General features: G+C 36.6%; 1 protein-coding gene across 1 annotated transcript in view; it reads left to right on the top strand.

Annotated features, from left to right (window-relative positions):
* PPP2R5A (protein phosphatase 2 regulatory subunit B'alpha) overlaps window positions 1–12,675 on the top strand; it is a 46,407-nt gene that overhangs the window by 23,953 nt on the left and 9,779 nt on the right. The window contains exons 3-7 of the mRNA XM_054063858.1: window positions 1,809–1,910; window positions 6,601–6,693; window positions 8,828–8,958; window positions 9,171–9,230; window positions 10,452–10,560. Of these exons, the coding sequence (XP_053919833.1) occupies window positions 1,809–1,910; window positions 6,601–6,693; window positions 8,828–8,958; window positions 9,171–9,230; window positions 10,452–10,560 (495 nt within the window). The remainder of the gene's footprint in view (window positions 1–1,808; window positions 1,911–6,600; window positions 6,694–8,827; window positions 8,959–9,170; window positions 9,231–10,451; window positions 10,561–12,675) is intronic.

Here is a 12,675-nt window from a genome sequence, read left to right as displayed (position 1 = left end):
AGACCGGTAATGCTGGTAGAAGTACTGAATACTCTGAAAATCCTGAAATAAGTTTTCCGAAGATCTAGCCAAGAGGCTTACCATTTGTTTCTGCTATAGTAGTACATTTAGTTGTTAGAATGTTTGTTTTGTACTTGAAGCTTTTGCATTCTGTACTCTGATGCTCTGTGCTAAACAGCTGACTCGTTTGGTTCAGCAAGGTGCATCTAGAAATGCAACAATGCATGGTCAAGAGACTTCACCAGAAGACTTGCATGCAGAGGTAGGGAAGCCTCTGTAGAGGACTGATTTGTGTGGTGGATGTTTTTGTTTAATACCCAATAAGAGCAGGCAATATCAAATAACAGAACCAAGACTGTAGTCTGGGGCTTTGGGCTTGATTAAAATTCACATTCTCTCAGACTCTTATTTCCTCCTCTTCTCCCCACAGCCAGTTTCTCTGGTGCTCCCTTGTTTTTACAAGATTAAAGGACAGCTGTACTGTTTCGGGGTGGTTTTCTACTGTGTGGTAAACTAAGAGACTGCTGTAGTGCCCATCCATACAGATGGATGCCCTTCTACACTAGAGCAGCAGCATCTGCAGCTTTGCCACCTACCAAAGGCGGTGACAGGGCAGGCAGAGTGAAGCACATAAGAGGAAATGAAAAGTCAGTTTTTGCAGTACATTTACATCTTGTTTAATGAGACAGCTGATTCTTCTATGCAGAGCCAGCTGCGTGACTTCAGGATCTTTTAAAGTCTTTTTGCAAGATTCTTCAGGTACCTTGGAGACTCCATGGAAGCTGTGCAGTAGCCTTTGCTGCAGACTTCCTAACATTCTTCCTTTTGTATTTGGTAGGCTTGGGTGGTTGGCAGCTATTTGAAACAGATTTGATAAAAAGGACTCGAGTATGAAAGATGATGAAAAAAGTTGAGCTAAATGTGTTCCTGGAAAAAAAAAAAGTAGGAAATGCAGAAACAAAATTAACTTCATATTCTCTTTTGTTCATGTTAAAGATTTAAAATCCAGTATGTTACATCTGGCAGAAGAGATGGCATTTATTTTTCTTTTGATATCTGAGAGATTGGTCTTCTATCCAGGCTTCTTTATACTTCAAAAAATCCCTGATGAAACCTTTGTAAATTTGCTCTTTTGAAATTGATTTGATATGACTAGATCATACTTCAAGTCACTTGGTAGCTGTTTCCTTAGTTTTTTCAAGGTGACTCTGTGTTAAATCAAAAAGTATTGCTGTTTATCTCTAACTCTCCAAAACCTGGTGATATCTTGAAATTACGGAAGGTGAAAAACTGTAAACAGTTCTTCAGTTACTTGAAAGTGAGAAATATCTTGAAATTAAGTGAAGAACTTTAAACTTACATATATTTTTGGGATTGTTTGCCTTACATGTGAAGAGAGCTCTGTTTAAATCGTAGTTGGTTAGTCCAAGTGTTTGTTGCCCTAGGTAAAATCTTGGCTCTCGGTGTCACATAAGTAAAAATTGGTCTTTAGAAGGGGAAACTGAAATTTTCTTTAAACTTCCATGGCTTCAAAGAAGAATTTTAAATATGGCCATGCCTAGCTACAAACTTGTAAAACAACTGAGTAAAAAAATTACTTTTTTTTTTTTTCTTCAGTCTGTTTCAGTATTTTAGCTAACTGGACTTAGCAGTTTTGAAAAAGATAAAGAATAAAATTAGTTTATTGTACTATTGTTTTTTAAAGCAGTTTAGTTGCATGTAACTTTAGGATAAAAGCAGTACTTTGCTGAGTGTGGTCTATGGAAGCTTAAAAAGGAATACAATTAAACAATTTTTTTTTCTTGCAGATTAGTTCTAATATTTTCAGAACACTTCCACCTAGTGATAACCCGGATTTTGATCCAGAAGAAGATGAACCAACTCTTGAAGCTTCATGGCCTCATATACAGGTATGCGATTTCTTTATTTTCAAACCCTCTTGTAAGGCAAAAACTGTGAATGGATACTTGAATCTGTTTGTTCCTTTGATAAGAATGTCAAAATTAGTTTTATAATACCGTTCAGTTTCTATACTTGGAAAGTAAAAAACGTGGTACTTTTTGTAACGTGAATAAATATGGCAGAATCCAAGTCTTCCAGATTGTTTAGATACCCTTTTTTTTTTTTCCTTAAATGGAGTGATTGCACTGTTGAAGTGTGGTATACGTATGTCTTAAATATTTGGATATTTTAGGTCATTATGCTCTTAAGAGGTTTGGATTTTTGCACTTGAGCAACTTTTTTGTGTGTTTTCAATAGAAGTGGATGTTAACAGTTTGGTTTCTTGGACAGTAACAAAAAATGGAGCAATAGCTTTTATTTGTCTTTTGAGCAAGAAACTGATATCTTCTCATTCTTCCCACCCTCTTCCCTCCCTCCATGCAAAAACTTTACAATATAGACGTTGTTTGGTAACGGTTAGTTATTCTATTGTTGCACTCCTGTGCCAATCTCGTGACCATTATGGCATTGCTGTGTCAATCACATGATTGACTTGAAATACTGCTAAATATCGGTGGTTTGCGGTTTTTTTTTTTCAATTAGCTGTTAAAAGTTGAAAAAAACAAAATGACTTGTGATCATCCAAGTTCATATCTCGGTTCATTACTGAATTTAAGTTAGTAGTAGTATCTGTTAAATAAAAGTTACATAGCAGCTTCTAGTAGTGAGTGGAGTATCAATAGCTACCGCATATCTGCTTACTGCTCTCTCTCGTCTCTTAAAGGAGTTAAAATGATACTCTGCCCCTCTAATATTACAGTTCTAAAGTATCAATGATTGTTTTTATTTAAAAACTTAATATTGGCTAGAAAAAGTACATGTTCAGTATAGTATTTGAGATTTAAATCAAGTAAGAAACAAGTTATCACAAAAAATAACTGCAGGCTAAAGGGTGTAGTAATGATTATCTCACTGCTGATTCTAATGGAAAAATGGCTATAACTGAATCGGATAAGAGGCTTGGTTTTTGAGCAGTGGCAGGGCGCAAGGGCTATGCCAATGTCTCTGAGTCAGTAGCGGTGTCATCTGACTTCAAAATGCCCCTGTCCCTCAGGGGTAAAATTTGTAAATGTTTGCTCAGTTCACTTTAGGTCATGAGTAAATGATGGTTCTTTTTCTATAGGAAGACTTGTGGTTTCTGTGATTAGTTCACTTGTGCTGTGGGCTTCTCTAAGATAGACTGAAAGAAGTTCCTAGCCTGTGGAATCATTTGCAATTTTATTTTCAGCTTTTTCCTTTGTCCTTTTCTAAATGAGTTTTGGCCAGGCCATCTGATCATTGATTTTAGGTTTACTTCTACTGCATCAGTTGTTCATCCTGTCCTTGGAATAGCTTGCTTGTTGCAGCACAATGGAAATGGTGTGTGTGTTCCTCTCCTTTCTTTTATTGTTCACGTACTACTGGATGGTAGAAGACTGATAACTTACTAATTGCCCTGCAAAGGAGCACAAAGCTGCTGGAAGTGTTACCCTCTGTATCAAACCTCATTATTACTTTAGGTATAGTCTAAAGAATGGCTTGAGTGACTATGTTTTGCTGGCTACAATTTGTGATTGCTCAGTTTCAAAGAAATTCAGAGTTCTATCCTGATCTAGCAGTCTGGTAGCCAGTATTCTAAGAAGAAAAAGAAGAAAATCTGGATCTCTGCTCTTCTTTGGTTGAATCTGTTGGCATTTCTCTATAAAATAGCATGATACATAATGGCTTAGTAAGTTGCCAGTGTGTGTAGTCACAACAAAAGACTCTAGACCTTCAATCAAATGAATGGTACTTAAAAGGCATTGCTTTAAAGCAGTACTCAAGGTGGTATGTAGCAGCCAAACTAAGTTGAACACATTGGAAATGAAGTTAGCGTGTATTTTGAAGCTTGGAGAGTTGTGGAGTTGGTGGAATTGGTAGCTTAAAGCAGTATATTCTGGTGGTCTCTGTAAGGAAGAAGATTGAATCACCATAGTAATAATTATATTTCATAGCTCTTTGACCCAAGCAGACCAGTTGTGAGAACCAAAATGGCTAAATATAAGAGTTCTCCCCTAATTTAGTATTTCCAAGAGTAATGCTTCAGTTATGTACAAAGTTGAGCATTCTTGTCTCTTTTGTTTTTTTTTTTCTTTTTTCCCCCTTAGGTAGGAGCAGTCAGTATTTGGGATGGCTAGAATCCATTCTTGTCCCGCTAGTTGACAGTTGTTGTTGTTATGCTTCTATAAGTTTGCAAACATTAGCATACAGGAGAAGGGAGAGACTGACTATCCAGAAATGACCATTATAGCTTGCTTCCTGAAATGCCTCAGATAAAGCTGTATGTATTTCCCAAGGCTCTCATGGATTTCCAAAGTTATTTGAAAACTTTTACAAGCTGCACGTGTTTTAGGAGCAGAGGTACTAATTATCAGGAAGCTAGATGATTCTGTAAGCATCAGAACTACATAAATATTCCTTCAGTGCTCAAAACATCCCTGCAATACATCTCAAACTAGATTTTTGAGCTCTAATTTTTTTTTTTTTTCAAGAGCTTTTTAAGAACAAGAGCAACAGTCATGTTTCTGGAATTGCATGTGTCTATATGAAGCTTTTACATGGTTACTAACGAACTCTCCCTATATTCTAAATGAGAGATGTAACGGACTAATTTGTCATCGTATGTTGAGAATCTTGCATTAATATTGATTTATTCTATTTTATAGATGAGGTGTATGTTGATTTTGATCCTAATTGATACCCTAAACCTAATCTTGGATGGCTTGTACCAAGATAGAACATTCTGCTTTAACTTAGTTCTCCTGCTTGATGTTTATTGTAGTCTGGCCACCCTGCTTTTGAGGCAGCCCAGGATACAGTTGGCCTTCTGGGACGTGAGCATTGACAGCTCACGCTGAGCTTTTCATGCATCAGTTTCCCCCAAGTCCTCCTTCCCCAACCTGTCTTGACACTGGAGGTTGTCCTGACCCAGGTGCAGGACCTCTTGTTGTACCTCATGAAGTTCACATGGGCACGCGTCTGGAGCTTGTCCAGGTCCCCCTGGATAGCATCCCATCCTTTGGGCATTTCAACTGCACCACTCAGGTTGGTATCATCGTCAAATTTGCTGAGGGTGTACTCGATCCTGCTGTCTGCATCATTGATGAAGATATTAAATGGCCACAGTTGATCTCTTTCTAAGACAGAGGATGAACTATGGCAATATTTAAAATCATATAATTGGATTGTTTATTACCAAGCTTTTAACAACTCTGTCCTACATTGCCTATTGTGCAGCTGTGGGCTGTTGTGTTTAAGCACAAGAGGACAAATTAAGGCTGTACAGGGAAGTTTGGATTTTAATATGGTTCTGTTGCATGACATTTGGATACATTTAAACTGCTGATATGAAAAGCTCTTGTTGCAGCCTGTCAGAGGGGAAGAGAGAGTGAAGGGAAGCTTGTGTTTCTGAGCTGCTTTGCAGAATGAGCAAACCCTCCTTGAGGCTATGCATGAGTTACTGCCATGTCTGATGTTCTAGATAAAAAGGACTCATTGTCAAGCACTTCTCTCAAGTGAACTTAGTAATCACAATTATGCATTACTCAGGTGTTGGCTTATCTTAATAAGTACTTATGGTGGTAACAGTTGAAATATATGGCTGTGTGACCACAGCTATCTGCCGGTTTTATTTAGAAGTCGAGTGCATGATGTCTTTATGTATCTAAACTGCATTTTAATTTTATTACTAATCGGCTATTTAACTAAAATAGAGTTAAGAAATAGACGTTGAGAACATGATCAGCCCTGAATGTAGGTAAAGACATCTTACCTCTCAATTCTGTCTTGTTTGAGAAATGCCTAATGCGTATCTCTAGAAATCTGCCATCGTAGAGTATTTTGTCTTGAACTTGTAATGAACCCCAAAATGTGAGACTTGTGCTCTGGCTTCTTCATGCCTCTCCTAGGGAAAGAGGCGTGTTTTTCCATTTGTGGGCATTGTGGGATTATAGCGAAGAGGGACTTGAACTCAATAGAAATAATATACTACAATATATAAAGGATGTTGAAGATCAGTCTCCAGGGGGGTCCTGTTCTTTTAATTGAGTGTTCATGACATAGAAAGCTTTATAGAAGTGTTAAGCCAGGCTCTTTAAGTTTCTGTGAATTCATTCGGCTTTTTTTGATGTGACTTTCCACTTTTGGAGTTCACAGTTGAAACCTAATTTCAGGAGGTTTAGTTAATAGACTTTTCTTTATCTGTTTAAGGAATTATGTGATGTTAGAGCACATAACTTTACCCTCGATGTTGGTAACTTATTTCTACATATTAAATTCTTAATATAGTAGGAAATGTTAATATGTATAGCACTTAGAACTTGGGGATTTTTGTCCAATAGTGATATTTTCAGTAGATTTATTAAGCTTTGACTCTTCCGGGAGTTAGTGTTCTCTATACTCTCTGTAATTCAGTAAATTCTGGTCAAGACTGTGATTAAGCAGTGTTGTGTTAGGCTTTGGTTTCCTCTTGTACCTTTTAAGCATGTGAATAGTCCGCCTTGACTCTGTGGCAGTGGCAGGGCCAAGATCTGTCTTATTATTTGCTTATTAACTTCAACGTTTTCATTTCCATGTTTATAGCTGGTATATGAATTTTTCCTGAGGTTTTTGGAGAGCCCGGATTTTCAGCCTAGCATTGCAAAGCGATATATTGACCAGAAATTTGTACAGCAGGTAAGTAGAGAGTTTTCCACCGCAGATTTAAAGATCACCTCTGAAGCTTAACTTATCAGATCACTGTACAGCTAAAGAGATATTAAAGCTTTCATGTTAACACAGGGTTAAATTTTAGTTGTTCTGGCAGTTGTTTCTGCCTAACACTGAATAAACAGAACATCATACCACACAGGCTATACATAACTAGTAACTTCAGGGACACTTTGTTTCCAGGTACCAACCTCAGTGCTTTGCAGTGCAAGATAATTGTGATTTGTATATATACATTGTGGTTTTAATGATTTGTAACTTACTGCCAGTCAAATCAGCAATGTGCTAATTAAATTTTTGTGGCACTTTTATTTTTATTTTTTCATACATATAGCAATACTTACAGCAAACTCTTTTCCTGTAAAGAGTTCATTTACTTATTCTACACGAAGTGTGTTCCAACATCTGCTAACTTGTGACTAAAGAGTGTCATTCTCCTTACTATCGTGTTAATCACAGAAGGAGAATCAAGAAAGTCTATAGAAAATCATGCTACACTATGGAAAGTAACTATGAGAAAGTGAAGTGAGATTTCATATTAAATATAATTTCTCGAGGAATGAGGCTGTAGAATGCCATAACAATTTTTGACCAAGGTTAAGTCAGTGGAGATGTTTTTTTACCGTGTCAAAATACTTGTTTGTCAAGGACAACTGCAGTATCTGAAGAGTGAGTGCTGGCAGGCTATCGTAGTACAGCAATGAAAAGTCAAAACATAGGTGGACACTTTCCTTCCCAGCCTCCAGAGGTTGTGTTTAATTTCCACTTATTTGGTTTTACAGTTCTTGTTTATAGGTATTTCCTTCTTGTCTTGTTTTATTTGACTTCACCCAAAAATTTGAGCCTGGAGCTGCTCTTGAACGTTTGGCTGTGGGGGTTCAATTTACTATTTGACCGGTGGCTCTTCAGAGCCATGTTGCAGTGTTTCAGTTCCTGACGTTTCACTTGATCTTTCTCTAGAGTACAAGAAAGACAATGCAGTGAACAGGTAGCTATATATGGAAAAGTGGAGTACTGACCCTGAGAAATTCCTTCTAAATATAAAAATCAAATGAGCTGGAACAAAGCTCCCAAACAGCTGTTTCCAGTGCCATATGCCATGCTTGGTGTAGAGATACCCAGGCTCACAGATCTGGACTGAACAGGAGACTGTAGTCAATGCTTGAGCTAAATTACTAACTCATTTAGCATGGTTAGCATTTTTGAATATGCTCTTGGAAGTGCAGAAATAACTAAAATAATGGTCTGAAATGGAATCTTTTGATGTCTTCATGTAAGTGTGGTCTTTTCTGTATCCTTGCAAGACTTTCTACAAGAAAGAAATGTGTGAAAATCTCGCTAGCTTATTGTGGCATTTAGTCTGTGTTAATAGAGAATCAATTAATTATTATATATCTTATGCTTACTTTATGACCACCCCCTCATATTAAATCATTAATTGTGATATGTCTTGTGTAGGAACAAACCCAAATATGTTCATCCTCCAAGTAGTGTTTATAAAAAAAAAGGGGGGGAGGGGGGAGCAGAGAATACCAATAATAGTTTTGGACAGAAATGAACCAATTCCTACTTAGCAGTGATTTGGGGTTTTTTCCCCCCATGGCTTATTTTTAATGCATTATCATTCTGTTAAATGCATCTCTCTTTCATCTCCCCTTGAGGAAATGCACAAGAGTCTTATCTGTTTATGCTGCAAAGTGATTCTGCAAAGAATATGCTTTTGCTTAACCTTCAAGACGCAAGTAGCTTTTTGAGATGAGGGGTGGCAATTAAGAAATTGTAAATATCTGACAGAGATCTGATTAACTCTGATTTCCTAAAGACCAGGAGTAAACCACTTATCTGAGGTTTGATAGTCTCATTCTTACAATTTCATTTTTGTTTTGGTACTGTAACAGTTGTTGGAATGGCTTTGTCTTTTGCATACAGACTTTTGAAGGGAAGGAAGCTCCTGGGTTTATTTTTTAAAAAATAATCAGCTTTATTAAAAATCTAATTTTCTAATGTAAACTTGTAAATGACAGATAAAGCTCAAATCAGTGTAATATAACAGAACTTTAACTCTTTGAAAAGTAATACATTTCAATTTAATTTTTTCGAGTTGCTGGAACTCTTTGATAGTGAAGACCCACGAGAACGTGAGTTCCTAAAGACAGTTCTTCATCGAATTTATGGAAAATTCCTTGGTTTAAGAGCATTCATCAGGAAACAGATTAACAACATTTTCCTCAGGTATGCTGTGTATGTGCGTGTGTGACTAGTTTGAGGAATATTTCATGTTTTCTTCATAGTCTGGGTCTGCAGCAATTTATTCTTGAAATGAAAGACCAGGTTTTGGTCTGTGATCTGGTTTTCAAATATTTGGAGCTTTATATTAAAGCTTATTTCTTTGGAATGTCTGCTCCTCTGTTTTGATTTTTGATGATTTCTTTTTTTCATAACAGGTTTATATATGAAACGGAGCACTTCAATGGTGTTGCTGAACTTCTTGAGATATTAGGAAGGTAAGTTTGATCTGACACAGAAAACATACAAAATGTTATTGTGGGTGCTTGCTTTGGCTTTCTTGCTTTGGGAATGGAGAGGGGAATTAGAATTATTGCAGTAATGAGTGATGAAGTGCAGTCACTGATAATGTCCTAATACTGTGTGGGTTACCATGTGAATATCAAATTAGGATATAGAGTGTAAATTATTCTTTTTCAGTGCAAGTTTTAAAGATGACTGGCAAAAAATTACTCAAGGGTCCTTGCTTATAATATATCTGACATATGAATTGTTCTTTGATTCAGAAAATGAATGCTAACTTTTGCCCTTGTGCTGAATGAAATGCTTTAATCTTCAGCAGCCTGGTTTTCTTTAAATTTTATTCAGGAAAGCCTTTTAAGTGCAAGAGTTTTTTAGTTACCTTTTTTGACATTGTTTCACTAATTTAATTTTAAACTGTGAAAGTTTTTTTGTCGTAGTATTTTACTGTTTTTCCAAAACTATCACATATATTTCTCAGTAGAAGATTTTGAAAGTATTATGCCTCTAACAGAAAATCCAAACGTGGTGAAACTATTGTGGAACAAATGTTTATGAAAACCGGGTAAAAGAGATACCATTTTTTTTCTCAGATTTATCTAAAATACTGGGGTGATGGGGATGGATACGACAACACCCCCCCCCAACCTCTTCCTAAAGAACTCTTATCTGTGCTACCACTCATCAGCTCTTAAAAATAAGATTACTGAATCAATGAGACAACTTTTTAACTTTGTTTTTGGAGGGGAAAGGTTGTTCAGCAGTCTCAAAACATGTTCAAACTGCACTGTTAACACAATTCAAAATTTTATGCTACCTCATTTTTTTCTCTGCAAGTCGTTAGTGGGTGAAATGGATCAGCCTCCTAATGCATCTGTTGAAGCTTCACCATTAGACAGCGAGACTTAATGTAGATGATTTTACTTAATGGAGGTCACAAAATGAACTTGGCTCATCTAATGAGTATTATTTAACTTCTACTGAGGTTCTCTTGTATTCTTACCAAGAGCCTAAACTTGCATGATACCAACACTTTAAAGTATGTGTGTATTTATGTAGAGCTATGTTATGGCTTCAAAATAATCAGGTGTAGAAATTGAATCAGGAGTGGGGTGTCTCTTGAGTTTACAGAAATTCTTGACTTGCTAGGAAAAAAATATTTTTTTAATAAAATGAATCCTGCTTATTCATGTTTTCAGTATTATCAATGGTTTTGCACTGCCACTGAAAGCAGAACACAAACAGTTCCTTATGAAAGTTCTGATTCCCATGCATACTGCAAAGGGATTAGCTTTGTTTCATGCGCAGGTAAGCTTTTGCCTATTTTTAAGAATGGTGGGGGTTTTTTAATTTGTATTTGAAACTGATGAAATGTAAAGCAGTGTGTGTTATAATATCAATATTCCGAAATATCTGGAAGTTCAGTCACTTTTTTTAAACCACCTTACAGATCTTGTGTCTAAATGCTAAATTTTAGGTAATATTTAGCATATATTAAAAGTGAAAGAATATAACATGTCAAAGTCACGGGAACTGAAGTGGGAAGCTTTTTAGTTTGCTAGTCTTGTCACACCTAAGCTTTGTTTAATCCTAAGGACATTGTTCTGTTATCACTTCCTTTATGTAACCTAAATGCTGTGTGTCAAAGAACCTTGAGTGTGGCCAGGTACTTATTTCAGAAGTGCTTTTTTATTTTTAAAACCACTCCCGTGACGGGGAGCAGAGGATATAAATGGCAAAAATGTATAGTAGCTCTCTGGATCAGCCAGAAATTATGTAGATCCATGACATGCTGTCAGAATGTTTCAGTTCTTCATTTGATTTCCATTCTTAAGCTTTGCACAGACGTTCAGCGTTTTATTTGAAGAATAATATATATCCTTTCCAGGCATATGGCACTTGAGTATTGAATACATTTGATCCAGATTTGCAAGTAATTCTGCTGTGGTTAATTGAAACTAATTAAAAATTTGCTTTGTTAACTTAGTCAGCTCACTAATACAGCTCCTTATAGACTAAAGATACAAGGAAATGAGTTTCTAATTAAAGTGAAATCATTATGACTACATGGCCTACAAACAGGATCAAGTCAAGAGCTCAGTTAATCCCTAGTTCTCATATGAAGTTTTAATTTAATTAAATCACTTGTCTTTGGGGTTTATTGCTCTGCAGTAGGCTGCCCCATGTAATGAGTCAGTGATGTGAAAAGGACCAGTCACTTGGCAAAGTTGTTCTCGCACACAGATCGGCACAGCAAGCTGTCCTTTTATCTACAATAAGTTTAATCTGGTTCATCGGTACCTGAAAAGGTCCTGTTACTTCAGCTGTACTGTGTACCTGAAAGCAGCATCTAGTTTCCTGATGAGGCCACTCCTCTGTCCCTTTATAAAACGCTAGTGGCATGTGTAGTTTCAGTGCTGTGTGGTTCTGGTTTCATGTTATCCTGTAGATGTAAACCACCGCCTGATTGCTTTGTTGCTACAGTACAAGTTTAGCCTACCCTTAAAAGTTAAAGGCTTAAAGCTAAATTAAGTCTGAATCTTTGTTTCTTTGAACAATAAAGCATTACTGTACAATATATATATTGGGATTTTAGGTGATTAATGTGTGACGTATCATTTTTTGAATCTGCACATTCATATCCTTAACTAAGGGTAAAAAAAAACAAATTAGGTTGTAATTACAGCATTGTAATTGTCTGCTTTGGGATAACAGATATTTTTTTTAAATGGAAAGGTAAGGCTTGAATTCAAGCCTCCCGAGTATTGAAATATGCATTTAAGTGGTTTTTGTCTTTGCTTTATATTGTGAGGTGGAAAAGTACTGTGACTCCTTAAAATCAGTCTTAATGGAATCTAGTATTGTAACTGTTTTAGTAGTGGGATAATTGTATGGGTTCTGTACTGGACAGAGGTACGGTTGTTCGGTTAACTATGTGCCAAGTACCTAAACAGTAAGTAATTCTGTGACATAGACTATCACACTTTGGCCTAAGAAGGCCCCTGGACAGAAATCACTGGAGGCTGGGAGAGCATGCTGGTGACCTTATCACATGGTGCTTTCCCTGCTTCATACGCTCTTCCACAGGCATTTGTTATTGGCCATTGCTGGGGACAGGATACTCAGCTGGACAGATGCTGCCTGATCTCTTGTGGCCATGTAATATATTAAAATTCTTTCACCTGTAATCTTATCACAGAGTGTTACATGCTGTGCTTGTCTCATATTTGAGCAATGTGTGCGTTCAGTCAAACCTGGTTTTAAACTTCGGGTTTTTTTGACTGAAAGTGTCACCTTTTCTACTTCAATATAGATGTTTGAAAATGATTGCTTTGTAATGTTGATACAGGAATTGATGTTGAGAAAAATCTGTCTGAATACTGGATCCGAGTTAGAGGGAAATACCTGTCAAGCTTAAAAGTC

The sequence above is a fragment of the Cuculus canorus genome, chromosome 3 (assembly GCF_017976375.1).
Source record: "Cuculus canorus isolate bCucCan1 chromosome 3, bCucCan1.pri, whole genome shotgun sequence".
NCBI lineage: Eukaryota > Metazoa > Chordata > Aves > Cuculiformes > Cuculidae > Cuculus > Cuculus canorus.
Note: the sequence above shows the minus strand (reverse complement) of the source record. Positions and strands in the feature narration are given on the sequence as shown.